This window comes from Puma concolor, chromosome C1, assembly GCF_028749965.1.
Source record: "Puma concolor isolate L17-30 chromosome C1, mPumCon1.1.hap2, whole genome shotgun sequence".
Lineage (NCBI taxonomy): Eukaryota > Metazoa > Chordata > Mammalia > Carnivora > Felidae > Puma > Puma concolor.
This window is the reverse complement of record NC_141674.1, coordinates 216,653,742-216,679,378: the sequence shown is the minus strand read 5'-3', so window position 1 is coordinate 216,679,378 and position 25,637 is coordinate 216,653,742. Positions and strand designations below refer to the sequence as shown.

The following is a 25,637-nucleotide window of genomic DNA, read 5'->3' as shown; positions in this document are numbered from 1 at the left end:
CTGCCCCTGGAGTCATCTATACAACTTCCTGCCCGTTACTCTGCACCGTCTCATGAGCTCACAACCAGGAACCCTAGAAACCAGGGCCCCTACAGACATGGCTTGAAGGATTCATTAGGTCAGACCTCTGGGGGGGGGGTGGGGGGGGGACGGGACTCACGCTGCTTTGTTTCTGCAGTGGCTGTACATTTGGTGATAATTTGTTTTGAAACATTTTTATGTTTGAAGCTTTGGAACCGCAGTTCGTGAAATAAGAGCTTTTAGTATTGAGACCCGAAAGTCCCCAAACAAACCAAGCTGACTGGTCACCCTGCAACCAGGCACTAGGCCACGAGCCTCCTGCTGCAGCACGAAGCAAGGAAAATCCTAGCCCTCTGCTGTCTTCCGAGGGAATCTGCACGGAGAGGGGGAGCTGCCCACCACGGGCAGGGTGTGGGAACACAGGGCCCACAGCTGACGGCTATGGTACCTGGGGTTTCCTGTGGCCCAGCACTGGGCTGCTGAAACCACTCTTGGAAAGGAACCAACTTTAACAATTTCCAGGGCACAGTGGACTGGTACTCCCATGAAATGCAATAAAATAAACTACTAAAAAAATGAAACCGAAAAAGGACATATAAAACATAAACCTCAATTTTTTATTATTTTCAACAGAAATATAATTCTGTTAATTGCCTAAAAGTTTCTAAACGCTCCCTCTCAATTTCTAGAATAACAAAGAGATTCCTACTGTCAGTACTTTTTAATGTCCTATGGGCAACAAGAAAAAATATATGCCCTCTTTACAGAGTATAAAGTTCTCTCTCTGTAGATACATGATATATATATGTTCTATACATACATATTTTTCCAAGTTTTTTTTGTTGTTGTTCATATGCTATAATTTATTTCATTAATCACGGACTGGTAGTGATGGTTCACACTACAGTTTGGTTTCTGTCCCTTTCTCTCATTTCAAGAAGTTTTTGCTTTACAGATTTTATATAAATTAAAATTTGGAAGGTAGTCACTAAAAGAATAGACAGTACATATTTCCAAACTACTAGAGGGGACAAAGAGAGTTGTGTAGGAGGAAGGAGAGACTTCTCAATCAAAAAGGAGAAATTAAAAGAAACAAAAAAAGAATACAGAACACAAAATATGGCAAAATACACATATAAATACATTAATAATCACAATAAATATAAATAGACCAAACATTCCAGTTAAAACAGAAAATAACAGATTGGATAAAAATCCAATATTTGACAATACACTAGTCATAAGAGAGGCACTACAAATAAAGCTTGAAAGTAAAAGTATAAAGATGAAAATACCAAACAAGTAAACTTAAAAACAAATACTAAGGGTCTTTACATAATGATAAAATCTATATGCAGCCAATAATATAGCCTCAAAACACAGAAAGCAAAAATAAGACCACAAGGGTAAACTGAGCTATCTACATTCATGGTCAGAGACTTTAGAAATAACTAATAGATCAAGAAGACAAAAATAAATTTTATTATTATAAAAATATATTTTGCCAATATAAAGTGATCGGTTTTTATCATTTATTGCAATTCTATTTTTATATTAATATTGTAACTTCAGATTTTATGTGTTTTCTTGAAATTGTTTTGATCTTTTTGTGTCTGAGTTTTTGCTGGGGGTAGGGAGAGAAAATTAGGCTCTTGTGATTGGTATATGGTTAGATTTCCTTTTTAACACAATCTTATGATAATTTGCTTTTCAGAGGAGAAGCTACACCATTTTTTATCTTTTACACTGTTAGCTACATCTTTATTGGTCTCTTATTTTTTCACAATGTAGATTATATTTTGGTTTTGTTTTTAGAAAACTGATTTGGAAAAACATACACCTTTTCAATTCTGTTAGAAACTACCTTGAAGTTTTTAAAGATATTACTAACTCTGCATTTCCCTAATTATCAAAGTCAAGAACTTTTTTTTAAACCTTCCACCTTAAAGGAATTTAACGGCCTTTATTCCTCTGTCCCTGTCTTCTTCCCAGCCTCCCATCTCACTGTCCACTTCACCGGCTTTGGTAACTTAGTCTGGAACTACAGGCTATGTTATCATTACATCTATTATTTTATATATTATTATTTGAGGAATTTTCTTTTAAATGAAAATTTTGTATTTATAATTCACAATTTAACTAATTTTGATGAGCTTGGCCTATCCCTTTAAACCAAAATGTCCTCTGCATTTGTCAACAAATGCCTGCATGTTCAGAGCAGAGCAGGACAGACTGTTGGAACTTTCCTTTGTACCATCACCTAACTGCTGCCAACAGGTTCTAACAAACAAAACTGGAGATAGGAGTGCCAGACGTGTAACGTCTAACAGTTACTTCTCTGGCAAGACTGCAGAACCCTAGCCTAGGATGAACTTTTCTCCAGGCCCACCTCTGCTCTACCCCTGAGAAGAAAGGCAATCCACGGTTCGTCTTTATCAGGATGCTGCCCACAAAACTGACCCTCCAACAAGCACCTCTCCGGGGCTCTTCCTGCCTATCCTCCTGCTGCAGGAGGCAACGACATCCCAGGCTGCCATATGCCTGGGGTCCTGTCTGTCCTGGCTACAGGACCTATGACAAGCTGGAGTCTCTAAATACGTGCAAAACAAAAACGTGATTGTGAGTGAAACACACCGACTCCATCCCTGACGACGACAAACTTAAGAAGCTGCCATTTATCCAACCGACGTGTCTTCACACCAGGGGCAAACAGTGGGGCCAGGCTCAGCCTTCTAGGGACTTCCTGGCCAGCCCTGCCATTCTGTTTCTGAGGATGACGAGTGCCCCAGTCATCAAGGATTATGCTCAGTACTAACTCCCAACCTTCTCGCTGCCAGTCTTTTTCCACGCCTCCACGGCGTTTTAATAGAGGAGTCTTGAGAAGCCTTATCAGGGGCTGCAAGATGGCCACCAACTTAATCTCAAAGCTGCACGGGTCACGGTGATTACAGGTACTGAAGGGAAAGCCACTGCATCCCGCGGTGCCCAAGCTGAAGCCCCAGGACCCCCTTACCTCCTCATCACCGGGCTCCACGGGCTGGCACAGCCAGGGGGTGTCCGCCAGCTTCCTGAGCTGCTGGTCCATCTCAGCAAGAGCGGCCCCGAGCCGCTCTTTTTGAGGGGGATCCAACTGCTGCTCCGGGCAGAAAAGAAACACAGCTGGTTATCGGCGGTGAGGAGCTGGGGCCACGGCAAAGCCCCCATGCAGGCGTGCAGGCTGCTCCAGCAGAAGTGGTCTGTTTGTCTCAGAGAGTCCTTCCAAGAACTCCTACAGAAAGTCAGTCACACGGCACTGGCTAAGGGGCCAAGCTCAGAAGCTCGCCTTCTAAGTAGGTTGAGATGCAGGAACTAAAACTCTCCTCTCGTAAAGAGCGGAATGAACCAAGCTTGTCTGAAAATTGCAATGGCAGAGCTGACGTCTCGCCTACTTTGGTTGACCTGGGGACCCCTGTGTCAGAAAGAGGACAGGCCCAGCGGGCCCATGTCAGAGTGCAGGGAATGCTAGCAGGCGGCAAAGGGGCGGCTGTCACACACAGAAAAGCAGAGTATTTGGGGATGAAGAGCAGAGGACGGGGTGGTTCTCCAGATGTGTGATCTTCAGCAGGTCGCCCCACCTCCTTGGCCTCCACGTCCTCATCTTTGAAGCAAGAAGGCTGGCCAGACCTTCCCTCAGGCCCTCCCTATTCTGGCTTCTGCGATTCAGTGAGACCCGACCTGCCTGCTCGCCCAGGGCGGACTCCTCGCCAGGTCTGCAGGGCTGAACGAGGAAGGGTGACAGTGCCGCGTGTCTCAGAACAAGGCCCACGTGCCTGGTCGCAGGCAGATGGCTCCACACCTGCAGATTTCTAAGGCAGAATTCTGAGCACAGCGACAAAGGTGGTCCTGTCCACAGAAGTCTAACACACCAGAGATGATGTGGTTGAGATGTGGCCAGAGAGTTTGTTTGAGAACCAACCATATAGCAGTCGGTTAAGCGTCCGACTTCAGCCAGGTCACGATCTCATGGTCCGTGAGTTCGAGCCCCGCGTCAGGCTCTGGGCTGATGGCTCAGAGCCTGGAGCCTGTTTCCGATTCTGTGTCTCCCTCTCTCTCTGCCCCTCCCCCGTTCATGCTCTGTCTCTCTCTGTCCCAAAAATAAATAAACGTTGAAAAAAAAAATTTAAAAAAAAAAAAAAAAAAAAAAAAGAGAACCAACCATATGGCCAGATCGGATGACCTCCAAGGCCCCTTCCTACACTGGGTCTAGAACTCCCCCGGCCAGGAGTTCTAGACTAAAACGTGCTGCCCTGGGTACCACAACGGTCACTGCACGCAAAGCGCGAGGCCAGCCTGCCCCAGCTTACCAGGGCCATCTTCCCAGCCAGCAGCAGTTCGGTCTCACTGCGCAGAGCTTTGATGTTATTCACCATTTCCAGGACAAAGCTGCAGTTCAGGCCCTGAGAGGAACCAGAACGACAACCATGTAGAAGGCCCCAGGGCTACAGGACTCCCAGGGAGCGAGACCTGAAAAGCACAGGCACCTCTGTGGCTCTGGGCTTGCCGTACACCCGGTCCATGGACTTGGAGCTGGCATTGACGGCGTGGGCAAGTTCCTGCTCCATGTCGTGATGGGACTGAGCTATCTCCCGGATACTAGAGAAAGACAGAGACATGGCACTCATCAGAGCAGGCGAAGGGGCAGCCTACGACGTCACCTCACTCGAACACAGACCCAGGTTCAGCCCAGAGGGCCAATGCAGACACAGGAATGCCATGAGAACGAGCACAGGATGACCCCGACCGGCATTCCCTCACCGATGGCAAACAGAGAAGGTCTTAAACGGGAACCATGACATAAAAATCCAAGTTTTTCCAGAAACTTGACCAGGGCGGAAAATCCCCAGAATGAGACTCACACCCTGTAAAATAGCAAGCTGGCAGCTGATCGTCTGTGAGAGGGGACTTGGCCTGCCCCACTCTGTAAATGGGAACGACAGGACCCTCCTCTGTGGGGACCATCCTGCTTCAAACGGCTCAGATCCCAGGAAGTAGCCACAGGCAGCAGCCTGTTGTCCAAGGGACCCAAACGGGCAGGGAGGGGGCGGTGACAGGGTCAGACACAGCCAGAGCACCAGGGACAGAAGGAGCATGAGAGTCAGGGAAGCTGGCCAGGGAACCACTCGTCCTGCCCTGGGGAAAACGAGGAGCAGCTGCCAGACTTCAAACAAGACAGTGAGATGCAGGGCCCTATCTGTGGGACTGCCACAGGCTTTGAGGGGACGAGAACAAAGACAGAAGGAAGCCAGAAGTGGGTGGCACACCAAGGAACCGAGAAAAAGTGTAAGAAGCAAAGCCATCAGGCCCGGATACTGATTGGGTCACGGGAACGGGGGCTGCAAAAGTGGCGCTGGCTGCTCCAGACAGAGAACTCAGCACAGGGCGTGCTCTCGGGGGACCCAGAAGGACCCCGAGAACCAGAAGTGCCCACAGCATTCCTGGGAGAGCTGCGGGTCAAGAGCCTGACGCCTGGGGAAAGGGCAGGGGAATGGCCCCAAAGGGCGCACAGAGCCCAGAGCCCGCAGGGCAGCGATACTCCCGGTGAGGACAGCGGAAGAGGAAGCCACAAATGGCACCACCGAAGATGGCAGGATGTGGCAGCCGAGAGACCCCTCTGGAGTGAGGCACGCCAGCAGCAGGCACACCGGGGAGGTGGGGAGGATGGAGAGGGGCGGAGGGACCTCTGTGCTCCAAGTCTCATGGTCCCAGGAGCCACTTCTCCAAGGCAGAGTAAGAGCAGGAAATGCCTCTGGCTGTTGTCTTTTTTTGTTTTTTAAATACCTACAAGGTGTTTTAATAACAAACCTGCTGTCTGGGATAAAGGAGAAGAGGCAGTAAGTGAGCGATTCTGAAGAATTCGGGATAGGTTTTAAAATCTGTGAGCTGGCTCTGAAAACGCCCGGGGGTTTTAGGCCTCCTCTACATACACCCCGAGCGATCTTGGAAAGTCACGCGAAATAAACCCCATCCGAGGGCCAGCGGAAACCCCAGCCGGGCCCTCGAGGTGGCGGTGGCGGCCCAAGGAAGACCCGGGGGGAGGCCCAGCACGCAGCGAAGGCGAGGGCCCACCTGTGGATGAGGGCTCCCGCCGCCTGCCCGAAGTGGTCCATCTGCGTGGCCTCTTCCTCAGACAGGATCTCCGGGTGCAGAGAGAAAGACGGGGGGCGAGGAAGTTCGCACTTCTGCTTGTCTTCCCAGGACTTGAGGGTGTTCTCAAACGCCTAGGGCACGGAAACCTGGTGTCACACCGTGCGACCCTCTCTCAAGAGGCGAGCACATGTTCAACCGCAAACGCCGCTGGGACACCAGCTGGACGACAGCCAGAAAAGGAGACACAGACTTCTTTTTTACACTGAGGAGGGCGAATCGTCCTGGAAATTACACCCCTGCTCACTTAATCTCTGCGTCTGAAAAAAGCAAATTCCCAGAACAAAACACTGGAAACTCCAGGTCTCCTGACAGGAGGTGCACAGGTGTGCCTGCAGGTGAGCCCCAGGACTCACACAGGTGAGTCCCTCTGGGTCTCCGCACGCAGCCCTTCTTACCCTATCTCTGGTGAGCGTCTGTGCCCGGTTCTTGTGGATGATCCGAATGTATCCTGGAGGCTGGACCCAGGCCTCTCCGTCCACTTGCACAGGTACGCCCTCATCCCCCAGGATGGAAATCTTCACCGTGCGACACTGAGAAAACACCACAGCTGTGACTCGTGCGCCACGCTGAACCAAGGAGCTAAGGTGCTAGATCTCAGCCCTGCAGGAGCCTTCCTGTCCCACACGCCCCTGCACAAGCCAGCTGACATCTGGGGTGACGCCGTGCCCACGGCCAACCACCGCTGCGGCCAGAGCATCCCTGTCCAGGGCACAGCTCATGAAGCCCAAGGATCTGTCCCTCCCCACCATCCCCTCACCCAGCACGGCATCTGTGACCGCAGTGAGACCTCGGTGGTCAGACACGAGCACCAGGCCCAGGGTGGGGACTCACGACCAGCAAGAGCCACGGGGCCCTGCTCAAGTGCAAACACTCCCAGAACAGGGTAAACCAGTCCCAACAAGTGGTTAGCGATGTACTGTTTCTCTTTTCAACAGAGAACACTGCCAAAGAGTTCGATCATAAAATTCAAACACCCTACGCTCCGCAGGGACAGACTGAGGCAGGAAGGGCCGTAACATCACAGCCTGGGACTTGGGTGGGCTAGGGAATCAGCCTCCCTGCTTCCTTGTGCCTAAGAACACTGCCCTCCCCAGCCCATCACCAGTAGCAGGGAAGCCCCTTCCCCTTCTCCCCTCTCCAGGTGGGCCTCAGACCAGCCAGGCGAGGCCACACTTTCTCCACCGCTCCCGTAGGCTCGGCCTCCATTCCCAAACTCAGGATGCAGCTCCTGAAAGCTGCAGCCACAAGCCGAGTTCAGTGGGGCCTGTCTCATCCCATCCCACCTCAACATCCCACCTCAATACGGCTGGCACCCGCAGAGAAAGTCACGGCAGGGGGGCTCAGGCAGGATTCAAGTTGGCCCCCGTTTTGTAAGAGTGTTTGTTAACTGTCAAATACAGCAGGTGGGGCCGTGGGAGGTCCTGGAAAAGCACCCCTTCTCCCGGGCTCTGCGCAGCAGGAGCCTGCTGACAGAGGAGACTGGTTCTGGGCCAGGCCCGGCCTCTCCAAACACGCGTGAGCCACGCTGCCTCCCACGTCCCTCCCACCTGCCAGCCCACGGCCGATACCTGGGCGATTCGGTGATGCTGCAGCCTAATGACGCGAGAGACGGCCATCTGCATACTGCCAAATACAGCGACCACCTCCAGAATCTTATCATCGAATGACGGAGCTGCAAAAGTCTGAAAGGGCCAGTGTTAGGAGCTGACCCCTGCTCCAAACCTCCCTGCACGGCCCTCTGTTGTTCACTCTCGGGGCTGCTGCTCTGGTTACAGATAGGCACACGACTCGGCTGGCGTGTCCTGAGAAGCAGCTGTGGTGTGACTGTGTCATTGAGGGGGTTTCTAGTGAGACCTTGACTAGAACCAGCTGCCTGGGACCAAATCTCTGATCTGCCACTTTCTAGCAGTGCGACCTTGAGCAAGGTACTTAATTTTCTCATCCTCGGTTTTGGGTAAAATTAGCGTGTTCCCCGAGAGGCTCTCAAGAGGACTGAGTTAATGCACGCACAGTGCTTAGAACGGCAACCGAACATCTTTCTCGTTGTTAATTTTCAGTAATCTCTACACCCAATGTAGGGCTCAAACTCACAGCCCCAAGATCAGAAGTTGCACACTCCACTCACTGAGCCAGCCCGGCACCCCGGCAACCAGAACATCCTGAGTGCGCAGTTCACGTTCATTATTTTGTTAGCTATTACGTACAATGGAAGCTGCATCCGTGGTTAAAAGCAAACACTTTCCAAAGTTAAGAGTAATCCCAGACTTCTTCCGTGGATTACACAACCCCACGTGGGCTCGGACTTGTCTGCACTCCGCCCACTACACGCCGTCAGAGAGCTTCCTCCACACCCGTCTCCCCGCTAAGCCTTCACATGTGCTGTTCCAGCAATTACCCGGAACAGCCTCTGCACCCTGCCCTGACCGGACCCGGCCAATCCTGCGTCTCCCTTCAGGTCTCAGTGCAGATGTCCCCTCCTCTGAGAAGTCTGCCCAGACCACCCCAAATCGGAGTCGGGCCTGGCTGCTGGCATCACACCTGAGCCCCTGACCACATCTGTCCTGCCCGGCCTCTCTTCTCACGAGCAGGGGACCATCTCTGTCTCGTTCTCCACTGTCCTCTGACCACCCGCACAAGGGAGGAGTTCTACCCACACCTCCGCACCACCCTCAGAGCCCCAAGAGCCAGAAGGCTCCATCAGGGCCTGAAGTGGTGGACACTCCTTGAAGGGATTACCCACACCCAGCTTGGGCCCGGCCACCCAGAACCCCCATACGTACATCATCTTCCTTGGTGCCCCCCCAGAAGTTGGTCCCTCCGGCATAGCTGGGAATGTTGAGGACAGCAATCCCCTGGAGACTGGGGAGTGGGATGGGTCGCCCATCACACTGTGCGGCAGAAATGCCGGAGAAGGAAACAAGGGAATGACAGCATCAACCTGGTCCTTCTTCACCAGCAACCCGCCCGCCCGCCCGCCCGGGGCGGAGAAGGCCACGACCACAGCTGGGCTCTCACTGAGGGACCTCAGGGCAGTGGGACCCCACACCCAGCGAGAAGAGGGGCTCACAGGAGACCAGGCGGGCCCTGGCCTGCCTGCAGGAGACCCTCTTGCTCACCTCCAGCAGGACCTTCTGCTCCAGGTTCCTGTAGGTTCTGTGCAGCAGCTCTTTGGTTCCAAGAACTCCGTACCACATCATGTTCTTGGTCCGGCTCCTGGAGGTGGAAAGCAAAGAAGTGACAGGACCCCCGCTCTCTTTATACAGCTAACGGCAGCCACTACCGCAGCCGCAGGAAGACGTCCCATCACACAGCAGTCAGACTCGGCAACCACTCACAGCCCCGACATCTCAATAAGGAAGGGCATTTCCTCACTATGTGCCGATGTAAGATGTGCATAAAGAGACACGTTTAGTGATAGAAAATTCTGCTGAAAAGGAACATTCCCAAGAAAGTAATTTTACCTAAAAAGGTAAAAAAGACATTACAGAACCTCACAAAAAACCGATAATGATTTTTTTCCAGCTAGAAAATTATGCTTAGCGTAGAAAATTTGGGAAGTGCAAAAAAGCACAAAGGAGAAAAAAAATCCTCCTAATCCCCACAGCTGTGCGTCCTGATGGTAAAAACTTTGGTGTATTTCTTCAGTCTTTTCTAAGTCTTTGACTCACGGGGGAAACAGCCAGTTTACAGTCTGCTGACCGACTCTGCTCACTTGGCCCTGCACCCTGCGTCCAGACGCTGGACTGATCACAGCGGGGCCTTTCCCTACGGGCCCTTGTCCACTTAATCCCTGTGACTGGACCCAGCCGGTTCCCAGTCCCAGGCTCCGTAAGTCACGTGGCAGTGGCCCCTTTGCACACACCTCTTGGCAAATGTTTTGTTACTTCTTAGGATAGACTCGTAGAAATGGAATTCCTCTTAGACCTTTTCAAAGCTCTTGATACAAACTCAGGGATTATCCTAGCAGGGGCCCACAGTTCTAAAAATGTATTGCACATGGCTTTGTCACTATCTTACTCTGTGAAATTGCATGCATTTTCATGCCTTTTCAGTTATTTTTGAACTAACGGGGGCCTTTTTAAAGGAGTCGGGCTCGCCATCATGTGCTGAACAACAGAGATGTCCCTGGGGGGCTTCTGAGACACTTTCCTCCACTCAAGAACCCCAGCATTCAAAAGTTTCTTGAATTCTTAAGCTTGATTTTGTTTTCTGAGAAATCTGCACCTACAGAGCACCTGGGTGATCACCAGGGCAACTCCTTAGGTGTGTGAGCCCCTCCCACCCAGCTCTCCCAGCGTCCCCTTCCAAATGACAACGGCACCAAGGAAGCAGGGGGCACATGGACGAGATGGGACGACGAACAAGTTTGTGGGCTCTCCAGCAAGGGGCCCCCGCCCCGACTCCTGCATCAGCGGCTGTCTCTGGCCAAACTGCACATCAGCTTCTCCTTTGCCAGTTCTAGAATGTCAAAGCCGAACGGTCTCCTCCTCCAGGTGATTACTGAAGGGTGGGGTGGGAGACGCTAACTCCCTGCTTCACTTCTCGTGTTTTCCCAGGGGAGACGGAATCTCCACCTCAACCCAGGAGAAAGCTGCCCATTTCTCTGCATCCCCTCCCAAGGCGGGGAGGGATGAGTAGACGTCATTTAGGGGGAAAAAAGGAACATCCCCAAGGACACCCCTCGGGCCTCTCACGTGGCTGTCTTCCTACAGAGGGGTGTCTCCTCATGGGCGTGGTGGGGAGGCAGCCGGGCCGCCCCCACTGCCGCCGGGGTCTCACGTACCTGGCACAGTACCCTCCTAGCACACTTTGTCACCTGTCCCTCTACAGCACCACCACGACTTATGACGCAGACCCTTCTGACTGACTGCAGTCACTCATGTTCTCATGTGGAATTTGTCCTGACCACACCAGCCCTGAGGGCTGGAACCCCCCTCCAGGCTGGCCTCCCAGACCCCCAGCCTGGTCCCACCCACATCTCGTGCAAGCACCTCTCTTTCCAACAACGAGGCACCTGGTTTTCACATCTGCCTTCTGCCTCCGCGCTCTGGATACCCACTGCCTCGCTGACTCTAGCGGTTCCCTCGCTACCCGGAAGGGGAAGCGAGGACGAAGAAGCAGTGTGCACACAAGCCCGCCACACCGCCTACCTGCACTTCTCCGGGTGCTCGTCACGCTTGTTGTTGAAGTCCAGGGATATCTTCGCATCCAGGCCGATGCCAAAATAATTGTTCATGACGCACTTCTCCGTGTAATACTCTCTGCAAAGGGGGTTTCGGACCCATGAGAACCGCAGGTGGCTTCACAGCCTCCCCCTCCAAGCATTTCTCCCTGAGGGCAAAACTCATGGCTTTTCCTTCAGGAGCAGCTTTACTGAGGCTCAACCTCACATACTGCCTGAGGCGCCCACTTAAAACTTAAGACTCTGATATTTGGTTGAAATTTTTTTTTTTAATGTTTATTTATTTTTGAGAGAGTGAGACAGAGCATGAACGAGGGAGAAACAGAGAGAGAGGGAGACACAGAATCCGAAGCAGGCTCCAGGCTCCGAGCTGTCGGCACAGAGCCCGACGCGGGGCTCGAACCACAAACCGTGAGAACATGACCTGAGCGGAAGTTGGATGTTAACCGACTGAGCCACCCGGGCGCCCCAGGACTCGGTGATTCTTAACATATTTGGTTGTGCACTACTATGCATTTTAGGGCATCTCATCACCCCAACAGCAAGTCCACAGCCCTTCGCCATCAGCTCCCAAACCCCCCCACCAGCCCTGGCAACTCAGATCTGCTGTCTCCATGGTGCGCCTACTCTGCCAGGTTCATATAAACGGAATCCACGAGCATAATGTTTTCAGAACGCATCCGTGCTCAGGACCTCATCCCTGTTGATGGCCAAACAGCACTCTGCCGTAGACGCGTGAGCACCGACACACACGCTGTCGTGGACATGTTCTCACTCCTCGGCCGTGGCCCCACAGGTGCTCTGAGCCGCGTGGAAACCGTACCGTGAGGAACTACCAGACTGGGTCCCAGAGCAGCCGCGCCATCTCGCGCTCCCACCAGCAGCATGAACCTGACCATATCTATGGCACACGCGCTCTGGCGTCTTCAACCCAAGGCCTCCCAACACGCCTTCCTTCCCGAGATCCGATCAGAGCAGCGCATCCCAGGCCCGGGGCCAGCACCGCACTTTCCCGAGTCCGCTGCCCACGAGACTCATTTCATTCCAGCTTCTCGGCCTCCCCCGCAATCACTGTGGCCACCAGGGCCACACCGGGGCTCCAGGGCCCTCCTTTCCTTCCAGGAGGCTGGCTGAAGGAAGGAGTCCCTGAGCCTCCACCCAGAGGAAGCAGCAAGGAGGAAAGTCCGTGCCTGGCGCTCCTGGGCTCTGCAGGGAACACGTCTGGGGTCAGAACTCGAGGTTTCAGCTTAATTTCAGGTTAACAGGCATGTGCAGCCTGATTTGGGAAGCCATCACCACATGGACGTGTTTTTAGGACACATCTAATCCGAGTGCCTACCAGCTTAGTGAGAACAAAGCTCAGGGAGAAACTGTTTTCTGAAAAGACGACCACGTGCTGACCAGTATCTACAGGTCCTGGGAAAACGGACAGATCCAACTCACAGAACCAGCATGGGGACAGGGGAAGGGGGATGAGGAGACCGGGCGCAGGGGCCTGGGAAGTGGGGGATGGCCAGGCCCCAGGGGCCACCACAGGCAAAGGCAGAATGACCACAAGTCTAGGGGCCCCAAGCTACAGCCCCAGCACACCGCCCGGCGCAGAGGGAGGAGAGCAGCTGGCCTCCCCGGGTTAGGCTCCCGCTTCCTGAAGCGGAGAGGAGGAAAAGACACCGACGCTGCCAGGTGTGGGACTTCTGGTCTCAGGGGAAGGGAACAAACGAAATACTTGGCTCAGGGGGCCCTGTGTGCGCTGCTCACGGAAGGCTGCGGCTCTGGCCTAAGGAACACGGCACCAGGGAGTGTCAGGACCAGAGCCCCGTGGGGCAGGCAGGAGGCAGTGTTGGGCCCGGGACAGGGACACGGAGGTGCCTGGGCAGGCCAGAGGCTGGCAGCAGGTAACTCCACTGAGGCCACCCTGGCAAATCGGGGCGGCAGAAACGGCCACTCTGCACACTTCCAGCTCTGCTCTCAGAACCCACGGAGTCCGTGCAAGCTGCGCATTTGTGTCCCCTCCCCCAGCATACCAGACACACGCGGCTGGGAACATGCAACCCACTGCCACCGGCCACACTGCCCAGAACTTGCCATCAACCAGCAGAAAGGGAAATCTAGAAGACCAGATTTTCAAAATACCGTTTGTCTCCATAACGGCCTCCATACACACAAGAACGAAGTCCACTAAACTGCCTTGTCAAAGTCCCCACCACCTGAGAAACAGGGCAGAGGACACAGCACCAGCCCACAGAGCAGCATCGAACCTTCTTCCCTGTGATGGCAAACCTGGGACGGTATCTCCCAGATTCAGCCCCAGAATCCAGGCCACTGCAGCACTAATAGGGCAGAGCGGGGGAAGGAAGGATGTCGGGACAAGATGCCAACGCAGCACTAGCTGGGTACGGGAGAGCGACAGTGAGAACAAGGACCAAGTCAGCTCCCAGCAGGAGTTTCTGAACCTGCCAAAAACCTCAGACCAGGAGAGATGTTCAGGAGCCATAGACGCGTGACCTCATGGGAAGCTGGGATGAGCCGGGACAGGCTATGCCCGTCACACATTTCCAACCAGACTCTTAGCCGAGGCATTTCTAGGTTTTCCTTATCAGCTAACCAAAGCTAGAAAAGGACAACCTAGTCATCTGTACACGAATTCCTCTGGCCAATGCCAAATCTATTTTCTGGGCTCCAATATTCTTTTTGTTGTTGTTGTTGTTGTTGTCTGTTTTTAACATTTATTTATTTTTGAGAGAGAGAGAGAGAGAGAGAGAGAGAGAGAGAGAGAGAGACGAACAGAGACAGAGGGTGAGGAAAGGAGGGGCAGAGAGCGAGGAAGACACAGAATCCGAAGCAGGCTCCAGGCTCTGATCTGTCAGCACAGAGCACGACGCAGGGCTCGAACTCAGGAACCATGAGATCATGACCTGAGCCAAAGTCGGACACTTAACCGACTGAACCACCCAGGTGCCTCATGGCCTCCAACATTCTTTTAACATCGTGCTCGCCTGGTTTACCCCCATACTCACAGGTTTTCTGATTCCGAGTTAAAGGGATCAGCATTAATTAACAGGCGACTGATGACTGAACCTCCAGGCAAGGAACCAGACATCCCAGCCCGAACGTCTGTAGAGGAGAGAACAGGAAGAGACAGCAGGTTGGGATTCGATGAATTAAGACAAGCTCATGTCTTCAAGGCTAAGGGACACATACTCTAAAACACTATTGTGACTAAATATTTCTAAACAACGTATAAACAGATCCAAATTTTGACATCTAAGTGTTTCAGGTCAAAAATCACCATCATAAAGCCATATTCATGGAGCAAAATCAAACACGGTAGATAGTAGAAACCATCACCTAAAAGTTCAAAAAACAGCTTAAAAAGACGGTTCTCATTACGTGTAAGAAGCTGCACCAAAATGATCTCTCAGTACAAGTAATCTTAGCGTTCAGTCCTACAGCTGCGCGAAACTAAATTCATGAGACAGAAACATCAAGGAACACCCCAACGAACCTGCACCCTTAAGTCACAGGGGTGCCTGAGTGGCTCAGTCGGTTAAGCGTTCGACTTCAGCTCAGGTCATAATCTCGCAGAGTTCATGGGTTTGAGGTCCGTGTCAGGCTCTGTGCTGACAGCTCAGAGCCTGGAGCCCCTGGAGCCTGCTTCGGATTCTGTCTCCCTCTCTCTCTCTCTCTCTCTCTGCCCCTCCCTTGCTCGTGCTCTTTCTCTCTCTCTCTGAAATAAACATTAAAAAAACTGTTTTTAAGTTTTAAAGGCAGAGATAGGACCCTGCTTTTAAACCTTCTGCCAATCCACCCCTTCCAGTAACATCTATGTCTCTGGTTAACCAACTATGTCTCGTTAGCCTCATCGCCCAAGGACTTCTGGAATTTTCTTTCTATTCAATCGAGATTCACCAAGAAACTGCTAAATCACTATGGGAGCAGATGGTATGGCATGGGCCCTGCCAGGCCCAGGAGGCCTCAGGAAGTCACGGGAAGCTGGCGAAGGGGCTCTTACTGGCAAATCTCAACCCCTTGTGCTACCCCTTCCTTCTGCACAAAGTATGGCAGCCTCAACCCTATGCCGGGAATGCTGGGAAAAATGAAGGCAAAGACGGAAAAGTGGACTGTGCCCAACTCCGCTGGTGGCCAGTTGTGCCCTCCCACCATCACGCTAGAAACGATGGGATGACTCGACTGGCTCCCCGTCACAACCCTCCCCTCCCCTTTTTCTCAGGAGAACTCCTACTCATCCTTCAGTACCCAGCTCAGGTACTGCCTCTCAACGACATCTTCCTGGGGCCCCAAGCAGCAATATGGGTGCTTGCTGCCCTTTACACTAAATAAGGGCACTTTTCACACCATGACATAACTTTGGAATCCTGTCTGTTTGCCACAGGCCTGTATGTAAACTCTTAGAGGACAGGGACCCGGTCACATTCATTCTCACAACTCAGTGCCAAAGCAACAGATCCTGGACCTCGCTAGTTGGCAGCTTATCGCCCCACGCGCACGGCCCACAGACACACTCAGCCAACCCACGGGGGACACTCACTCGAGAACAGGATCTTGGTGTTCAGTGCGGGCAGCCCATCCCGGTTTCCTGACTGGGGAGGAAGAGAGGCAGAACTGCCCAGTGTCAAACTTCCTTTGCTTATCAGCTTCTCACATGGGGATCTGGACACTATAAAATTATAAAACAGAACCAAAACCCATAAAACTGTCCAAAACAGAACATTACTCACGTACTGGAAATGGTCATTAGAGAAACGACCGTTCCGAGGGCTGAGGGGACTGGACAACAGCTGCCAGCCACTGGTCAGCCCCCTGCAGAGTGTGCAAGAGGAAAGAGGAGGGGAACGGGAAGGGGGACAGAGAGGCAAGTGGGCCTGGACGCCCTCTGGGGGGAACACAGGTGCAGCCGAGGCTGGGATGGGCGGGAGGGGCTCGCTCCCGGTCACAGGCGGGGCCCAGTGGAGCTCAGAGCAGATCAGAGCAAACCCCCCCTCCGGAAGACGCCTCCCAGCAGTTGGTACAGGCTATGAGGGAGGGGGCTGCACACAGAGGGGAGGCCGTGTCTCTCCACAGCGGCAGTCTGCGCTGGGGGCCGGTCCAGGAGGGATAAGCATCCCCAGGCAGAGCGCCCAAAGGGGTAGGTGGTGCCCCGGCCAAAATGCCTGGCAGCCTGGCCTGGAGCAAACTGCACAGGTGCACAGAGCTCGGAGGCTGCAGCCAGGAACGCCTGCGCCCCAGGTCGGGAGCTGCGGTGCGCAGAAAGGACCACAGGCCTGAGCCCTGCTGGGTCTGGGGTATACAAGCAGGTTCTGAGGAAAGCGCATGCCTTCCTACGGGGGTCCCACTGGGTCTCCCCCAGGCCAGGGAGGTGGTGCACGGAAACAGGCCATGTGTCTGCGACTTTTTATACTGCCCGTGGCCAAAGCAATTATGAGAAGGCACCCTAAAACTTCCGGGGCAGGCTTTCCCACTACTGCAAACCCAAGGGGCTGATTGATGACGGCACTGGGATCAAGACCGGCCGGTACCTTTGCGGAGGCTCCTGGCCTTGGCAACCCCACAGCTCTCCGTGGGACACATTCTGTCATCCTTCGGGTCTTTTCTCTCTTCCGACTCAGAGAGACCTAAGGTGAACCCCTCCTGTTCTTGGGTCTGGGCGTTCTGCTCATCGACAGCTGCAAGGAAAGAACGCCCACAGCTAAGCACGCAGCCACGGAGTGCGCAGACGACGACGTCTAGTGACACGGCGCCTGCTGTGCACAGGCTCCTCTTGGACTCGGTGAGCTTTCTTCCATATCCTCTCAGCGGAAGGCTCACAGCCCGACACTGCCACCCCGTCCCCACTGTTCTCCGAGTGCCCGTATGAGTGCCAGGCACCTGGGCATCCATGCGGACGGGCTGGGGAGAAGGGGGAGAGCCGAGGGCTGGAAGACGTGGAGAAGGGGAGTGGAGTGAGGGCACACAGTGCCCAGAGGGGACGTGACAAGGGGGCCTCCGCCTGAGGGTCACACCGGTGCGGGGTCACAACCCGTCATTCTCACTGGAGGACAAAGATGGAGTGAGTGGGAACGGGGTGGGATTTCCGAGGGTAACGTGAGCATACACAGACGGAGAAGGAGACAGTCCGAGTGCAGCTGGAGGCAAGGAAGCGCCCACGTCACCGTGCGCCTGCAGCGTTCCCTTCAAAGCTCAGAAACCAAGTCTAGGAAAGGAGTGACCAGCCGGCAAGTCTTTAATCTGACCCAGCCGGTCCCCACCCCCCCGCCACCACTCGAGGGCTTGTCGTAGAGTGAGCAGCCTGGCCGCCAGGCCCCGAGTACCATCGGCACCACAGCCTGGCGCCCACCACACATCAGCCCCCACGGTGCCGGTGCTCCCACGGCTCCCCCACTGCTCCCACCACCTCCGGCTAGCCGGCCTCCCACCCCCGCCCTCCACTTCCCAGCCTCTCTCTCCATCTCTCAGCTGACAGCCTCAGCCACGGCCCCGACCCCGCCCTCCTCCCACAGGGCCCGCCCCTCCACAAAGTCGCTGAACCGCTGGGGCCACCGCCTACCCGTTTCTGCCAAGCTGCGCCCAGGGTCGGGGCAATGACAGCAGGGCCAGGCCCCTTCCAGGGAGCGGACCCCCACCCAAGGACCGGTCTGCATCTTCCCCAGTTGGGGACGCTCTCTGCTCCCTCCAGTCCTTCCATCAGAAGCGAGTGCAGTGAAGAGGGAGAATGTTCCCCAGCAGGCTCTCGGATACAAGGTACTGCCAGTGACCCCTGGGCATCTGGTTTCGTCCTACACAGTGGGTTGTCTGTCACCGTGTTTGGGGGGAAAGAGAGTGCCAGTGCTTGCCTAAGAAAGTTACTTCATCATTAAGCGACCTACTACCTTTTTCTGTGTGTTCTATGATCTGCCGGATGGCTTTCTTCAGGCTATTGGCTCTGAGCATGAGCTGTTCCCGTGGACGGAATATCTGCGGCCGAGAGGGGCACGTCGACCCCACCGAGCGCTCCCCAGTGGAGCCGCAGCCGCTGCCCGCTCCGTCTCCATCTTCCACCTCCTCTGCGATGGTGGGGGGCGGGGTGGGCAGGGAGGACGAGGCCTGGGACTCATCGTCCAGGGTCTTGAGGAGAGAGTCCAGCTTCTCTTTCAGGACAGAGCACTGGCGGGAAACAAACGGAATGGGGCGGAGTGCTTCTCTGTCCTACACCCTCCCGCCCAGGAGCCCAGGGACAGACCTTCTTGGCCATGACCTCTGACTCCTCTGAGCTCTCTGTGGTCTTCTCGTAGGCCTTCCCCACCCGAGCCACAAAGTCCTTCACCGTCTCGCAGAGCACTCTGTGGGAGGAAACATGGAAAGACACTTTCAGAGAAAGTTCTGGCCGGGAACCAGGCACCCTGCGAGGTGGACCCCCGGCTCCCCCAAAGCCACCGGGCACTCACTTGGCTGAGGAAATCACCACCGAGTGCTGGTCTGAGGTCAGGATTTTAGAAAGGTGGGCCGCCACTGAGTCTTCATAGAAGAGGATTTGTTGCACCTGCAATTATCCCCAGACAGGGGGTGCGGTGACTGAATGCTCCCAGTGAGTTCCTCGCCCACTCTCCCTGCCAGCCCGGGGCCTCAGTCCACTTCACACGCCAACCTGAGATTCGCCAGTGCCGGCTCAAAGATTTCAAAAGCTTGCCCAAGCTGTGGACAGACAGATCTTAACAAAAAAGGCCACGCCAATAAAAGCCTGCAAACAGCTCGTGCTGCTTTTAGTCTGATTCCACACCACCAGCCTGTGCTGGTCACTGCAGGTTTTCATCGCAGCCCCTTACGGCAGCAAGGTGGACAGGCAAGGCCTCACTTACGGAGGTTCCATTCACAGCGGACAACACGTTTCTCGTTCTGGCTGGGAACTTGGGGCCCTGGCCCCTCTCCTTCTCTCGGTGTAAATTACCCCCTTCGCCACTGAGCACTGCCTGCTGAAGCGGGATTACTGTGCGACAAACAGGCCCTAGCCCGGGGCGAGCCAGACGGTAACTATTTTAGTCTTTGCACGCGCATCCTTCCTCTCTCAAAACCTACAAACCGTTCTCTGCTCATAGACCCTAGCCTAACGTCCCTAACCCTCCCGATGGGGAGACAAATCTTGGCAGAGTGTTCTCTCCGCTCAGCCAGCTCTTCCAGTGGGGAGGAGCACAGCCGAGGGCCCCGCGCTGCACCAGCCTGGGCAAAATCTAGGCCCTGAGGGGACTGTTAAATCCGTAAAATGAAGAGAAGAGTTGAACACTGAACGAGCATAGCCTAACTGCATGGGCTGCAGGAGGGAGGGTGGTCACAGAGGATGTGGGACTAGAGAGAGCGCCTGGGGCCCGCGGGGGACAATGGCAGTGGGGGCGCAGCCTAGGCAGTGTCCAGTGCAAGAGCAGTAAGTCCTAGGAGACTGTCATGAGGGCCCCCAAACCCTGGGGTAGCGCCAGGAAGCCTCCAAGCGACCCCGAAGCCCGCGAGGCAGTCAGGATTCACTCAGGTCCAGCGCACCCCTGGGCTGCCCCTGCCCCCCTGCGGGTCTGACCTAGGGCAGGACGTTTAAGGAGCGGCTCATCACCAAAGGGTGGGGGAGGCGGCGAGAACCGGCGAGCGGGCCGGTGAGATAGTGCCGGGGCGGGGGGTTAGGGCGCGACAGCAAATACCTCAGAGCCCTCGCTGAAGTCCTCAGTGCCGGTGGAAGAGGAGGCCGGCCGGGGCAGCTTGGTCTCGTAGGCCATGACGCTCCACCTGCACACATGAAGGCGGCTCTCAGCAGGTGGCCCGGCCCCCAGGCGAGCCCACGGCTGGAACTTCATCTGTAAGCCCTTCCTCTCAACTCTGCCTCCCTTCCCTTAGCTGACAACAACCTTCACGAACAAGGCCCCGCAGCATCCCTGAAGGAGGGGAAAGGGATCCCACAAACGACCATCTGCCTCTGTGAGGAACGGGCTCCCCTTCTGCAGGGTGTGAACGCCCCTCGGCCAGCGGCCAGCTCGCCGGGGTGTGAGCGCTCCACAGGCACCGAAGGCACACACACCTCCCTAAAGAGAGAGGACGTGGCAGGGGCAGCCAGAGCGTGTGCTCAGACTCACGCTGTGAATCGCAACTACCGGATCCTTCCTGAGACTTCGAAGTGTTTTCAGTGAAACCAATTTGCCACAGGCATGTAGTTAGCAGGCTTCCCCACAGCTAACTCAGAACTAAAAGTAGCTCGCTCAAAAAGGATGCCGGCTATTTTTAAACCCACACAGGACAGTCACCCAGAACTTCAGATTCTTCTGGGAACACAACACAGGAACGTGGGACCACTCAGCCATGCGACAAGGGCGACTCTGCCGACAGGTGTCCGAAGGGGGCAGAGCCGCCTTCTCCAAAGCCCTGAAGGCCTCTCGAGACCAGACCACTCACAAGCGCTCGGTTCCTAATCTGTTCTGTTGGCTTTTCCCTTCTGCTTAATCTGATGAAAAGTTAAAAACTATTAGAAAAAAAGAATTCCTACTCAGGCCCAATTTTTTCTCTTTCCAGCAACAAAAAAAAATATTAGAACTGACCAAATGAACAAACTCTAATCTCTCAACAAGAGCTGGGATTATTTTTCTTTTACTGACAAGAAGAGTAAACTGCTCAAGTTCATGCAACTCCCTGTGACAGGGCAAGGATTTACATCTCAGATCTGTTTGACTTTTTTATGTCTTTTACTGAAGTATAATTAGCATGCACTGTTATGATAGTTTCAGGTGTACAACATACTGATTCAACACTCCTCATTCAGGTCCAATTTCTACAAACAGTTGCACAGGACCCATATTCAAGCATCCGACTGGATGGCTCAGTCGGTTAAGCATCTGACTTTCACTCAGGTCATGATCTCACATTTCGTGAGTTCAAGCACCATGCTGAGTTCGCTGCTATCAGCATAGAGCCTGCTTCGGATCCTCTGTCCGCCCCCCACCCCACCCCCACCTCTGTCCTTTCTTTTTGCATGCGCTCTCTCCCTCTCTCAAAAATGAAAGAAAAGAAAAGAAAAGAAAAGAAAAGAAAAGAAAAGAAAAGACAAGACAAGACAAGACAAGACAAGACAAGACAAGACAAGACAAGACAAGACAAGACAAGACATACACCTGGTCAAGGTGGCCTGCCTTGTTCAGCACAAGTACGCCCTCCACTCACCGGTCCAGCATCTTGGTGCTGGCTCTTTCTAGCTTTTCCAAGATCTGCGGGAGCTGGGTGTCATCATCACAGGCTGAGCCCCAGCCTAGCACACGAGCCAGGTCGTTCCCTGTGCCGAGGGGCAGCACTCCCAGCTGACACTGACAAGACACAGAGGAGAAGACACAGCATTGAACACCCTCCTTCTCTGGTTACCTACAACGGTGGTTAAATCCAGCAAGAGGTCTCGTCTACAGTGGCATGGCGCTCAGGCTCTAGGCAGAGCCCGCTGGACAAGACAGGGGATCTTCTAACCTGAGAGATGATTCCAGAACCATCTGACCCACCCTCTCCCAAATTTCCAAAATCTCCTCCCTTCCCCTTTTCACTGTTCTGGCCACAGTCCTGTCCCTCCCTGTGAGTATCTGAACCCCACAGAGAATCATTCTCTGAGTCAACACCACCTCTCCATCCACTACATCTTACTAATGCCAAGTTCATCTTCCAAAAATATCACTAGTGTCCTTTCACCCCACTAAACACACCTTCAGTGCTTCTAAGTTCTACCAAAAACAAGTGCCAGAGCACCCACAGTCTGGTCGCCAAACCTGAACATGTGCCAGCGCCCTGCCTACAGCCTTCCGCCAGACCCTCCCCCTAGCAATGGTGGGTACTGCTCAGGCCCGACCTCCACCCGGAACTCTCATCAGGCCGGTTTGGTCTCAGGGAGCCCCCCAGACGCTGGATGCCCAGAATCTCCACCTCCAGCCCCACCACGCAGCCTGGAAAGAGCTATCGGTCCTCCCGAAGCACAGCCTGTGGCCACCCACCCTGACCACCCTGCCAGGGCCAGCAAGTCAGACAGAAGGCCCCGCATGCCCGAGAGTGAGAACAAGGAAGCCCAGCAAGCCACGAGGAGGGGACCTGGCACTGGAGCCTTAGAGAAAAGGAGCGGGCAGTGCAGTGAAGGCACAGCGGTGTTCTAGGTGGAGAGGTGACCCGCCTGCCAAGTCAGGAGACAGGAAGTCAGGGAAGTAGAGAAGGAAGAGGGAGCCACACCCAGGGGGCTCTGATAACCATGTTAAAGTCTAGACTTTATCCTCAAGCCAAGGAGGCGTCAAGGAATGCTGGAGGGGGGGTGGGGGTGGTGGTGAGTGGCACTGCCCCTGGGGGAGGTCCCCGTGGAGGAGCAGACGGACAGAGGCCCGGGGTCAGCTGAGGTGTACCCAGCAGCACACAGTGGGTGGCCTAGACACTCTGGGGTAGCAGATGATCCCAGTGATTCACTAGAAATGAGGGAGGGCGAGGGAAGAACCCAGAGCAACTGTCAGATTTCCGGCCTGAGTGCCTGGTGGATGAGATTTTCAGACTCCAAGGAAAGAAATGAGGGGTAGGTGGGGCTGTGTGGTAGGCTCGGTGCTGGAAATGCCAGGCTTGAGGCACTACGAGGCATCTAGGAAGGCAGGAGGGCAGCCAGGAAAAAGACAAGGGTGAGAGTGGGGTCTCAGGGAAGCCAGGAAAGTGAAGGACTGACCAAGTGCCACAGAGAAGCCGAAGGAGCTGAATGCTCACTGAACTCAGCATTCTGAATGGATGAAAACAAATGACTGGTCCCCCCCACCCCACCCCCCCCATCCTCTTGACTAGTGATAATGAACTTACAAATAATCCTAGAAGACACAAAACTTAAAATTGGGCCAAGTGTATTAGTCCAATTTCACCACTAGGGAGCAGTATGTGCTTGAGTTGAGCAATTCACCTGCACAGGCCTGGTTCAGACTGTCCACTTTCCAACATCATCCTGAGCCCAGGGCTAAATACAGACCACAAAAAGTTCAACCAGAGTCAGGAGAGAAAGCTAAGTCTCTGAAAAATATGCTCAAGTCAGGTAGAAGATCTGGGAAAAAATTATGCTGAAAGCAAATGACAAACTAGGAAAAATATGACCAACAAGGAGTTTATTATCTATAATATAACAATCCTTAGAAATCAATTTTTTAGGGCCACCTGGGTGGCTCAGTCATTGTGCGTCTGACTTCGGCTCAGGTCATGATCTAACGTTCAGTGAGTTTGAGCCCTGCATCAGGCTCTGTGTTGACAGCTCAGAGCCTGGAGCGTTCTTCAGATTCTGTGTCTCCCTCTCTCTCTGTCCTTACCCCGCTCACACTCTGTCTCTCTCTCTCAAAATAAATAAACATCTTTAAAAAAATAAATATTTAAAAAAGACAAATACCCAATAGGAAACTAGGCAAAAGGGGCACCTGGGTGGCTCAGTCAGTTAAGTGTCTAACTTCAGCTCAGGTCATGATCTCACAGGTTTGTGAGTTCAAGCCCTGCGTCAGGCTCTGTGTTAATAACTCAGAGCTTGGAGCCTGCTTCCAATTCTGTGTCTCCCTCTCTCTGCCCCTCCCCTACTCTCGTTTTCTCTCTCTCCCTCCCTCCCTCTCTCTCTCTCAAAAATAAATAAAAATTTTCAAAAAAGAAACTAGGCAAAAAACATGAACATGTGATTCATTTAAAAATCCATGTATTGGGGGCATCTGGGTGGCTCAATCGGTTGAGCATCCGACTTCAGCTCAGATCATGATCTCACGGTTCGTGGGTTCGAGCCCCACATTGGGTGGGCTCTGTGCTGACAGCTCAGAGCCTGGAGCCTGCTTGGGATTCTGTGTCTCCCTCTCTCTCTGCCCTTCCCCTGCTTGAAGGTGCACATGCTCGCTCTCTCTCTCTCAAAAATAAACATTTAAAAAAAGTTTTTTTTTAAATCCACATATTGACTTCAACAGTATTAAAGAAATAAAAATAAAACATATCTTTGCTTGTCTACTTAGGCAAAACTAAGAAGGTGAACAACACTGAAAGAGAAAGGCTGGTTTCTGTGGCACCAGGAGCGTGAAGGGGTGAGGCCCCGGTAGGGAGCAGCCTAAGGCACGGAGGAGGAGCCAGAGCCAGTAGGCGAGCTAACCCAGCCGCATGGCTCTGCCTGATGGAAAACCATCGCTGGGCTATTTACAGACGTGGATCACAAGGCAAAACACAGTAACAGAATAGCATGGGTAATGGGAGTGTGTTTACATTAAAACTACATCAACCTTCTACCCTATGTACACACATACATATGTGTATGTGTGTCGACAGGAGGTCTCAAAGACAGTTCTCAAGACGTTAGTGGCAGTGGTTAACTTTGGGGAGCGGGTTGAGGATGACAGAGCAGAGAGTGGAAAATCAATGAACACTTTTCCAATCAGGAAAATCTACTTTTAATTTAATAGCAAAACAACAACAACAACAAAAATCCTAAGTCCCGACTTGATGCCCAAGTCTACCTCCGCCCCCTCCCCCCTGGCAGGAGGCACGAGGCAGCAGATCTATCGCCATCCAACAAAAGCCAGCGGGGGCACCTCGGATGGCAGCCCCAGCCCCACCCAACTTGCTCCTGCCTGGGACCTCCGGGGACAGGAACACTCTCTGGTAGTTCCCTGTACTTCTAGCTGTGAAGTTCCCATCCCCACTTCACAGCTCCTGGGCCCTGCGAGGCCACCAAACTACCTGCCCTTCCCTCGGAGCCCTTGGCTGTGCCCTGCCGAGGGCCATGGGGCATCCTGTCACCGCAGCATCCCTCTCCCCTGGCTGGGCCCCTCCACGTCCATGCACCTGTTTGTGAAGATTGAGGCTGTCAATCTCAGAGAGCACCCAGCCAACGCTGCCATCCCCACCACAAACCAGAATCCGGAATGTGTCAAACTTCTGGAATAAGCGTAAGCTGCAGAGAAAAGAGAAAGTCAAAGAAATGAGGTGCGTTCTAAAGGACAAATGACGGCCAGTCAGTCCTGCCCCGAGAGGCCCCACCTGCACCCCTGCCGTGAATAAGCCTCTTGGAGCCCGTGCCCACATGTGCTGAGGCTCAGCCTGCAGGGCCGCCCACCCACACCTCTGCGCCCACTGCCCCTCACTCACATAGCTCAGGAGCCCCAGGCTGCAGGACTGTATGGGCCCCTCCGTCCTGGGCAGGAGGCCCGTCCCACTCCCCGCAAAGCTCATCTCCGTCTCCCTCCTGTGTTCATCTTGGTCGCCCCCCCCGCCC

At 53.7% G+C, this 25,637-nt stretch overlaps 1 protein-coding gene across 8 annotated transcripts in view; it reads right to left on the bottom strand.

The window, feature by feature from the left end:
• Positions 1–25,637, bottom strand: part of DGKD (diacylglycerol kinase delta) — a 110,750-nt gene that overhangs the window by 8,528 nt on the left and 76,585 nt on the right. For all 8 annotated transcript variants that reach the window (XM_086719965.1, XM_086719966.1, XM_086719968.1 and 5 more), the window contains 18 exons: positions 25,208–25,316; positions 21,575–21,714; positions 20,068–20,152; positions 18,832–18,926; positions 18,627–18,726; positions 18,277–18,550; positions 16,927–17,073; positions 15,939–16,067; positions 14,407–14,503; positions 11,358–11,468; positions 9,324–9,420; positions 8,988–9,095; positions 7,776–7,889; positions 6,603–6,737; positions 6,127–6,278; positions 4,542–4,653; positions 4,365–4,457; positions 3,035–3,154 (listed from right to left, as the gene is read on the bottom strand). In XM_086719965.1, the coding sequence (XP_086576091.1) occupies positions 3,035–3,154; positions 4,365–4,457; positions 4,542–4,653; positions 6,127–6,278; positions 6,603–6,737; positions 7,776–7,889; positions 8,988–9,095; positions 9,324–9,420; positions 11,358–11,468; positions 14,407–14,503; positions 15,939–16,067; positions 16,927–17,073; positions 18,277–18,550; positions 18,627–18,726; positions 18,832–18,926; positions 20,068–20,152; positions 21,575–21,714; positions 25,208–25,316 (2,218 nt within the window). The remainder of the gene's footprint in view (positions 1–3,034; positions 3,155–4,364; positions 4,458–4,541; positions 4,654–6,126; positions 6,279–6,602; positions 6,738–7,775; positions 7,890–8,987; positions 9,096–9,323; positions 9,421–11,357; positions 11,469–14,406; positions 14,504–15,938; positions 16,068–16,926; positions 17,074–18,276; positions 18,551–18,626; positions 18,727–18,831; positions 18,927–20,067; positions 20,153–21,574; positions 21,715–25,207; positions 25,317–25,637) is intronic.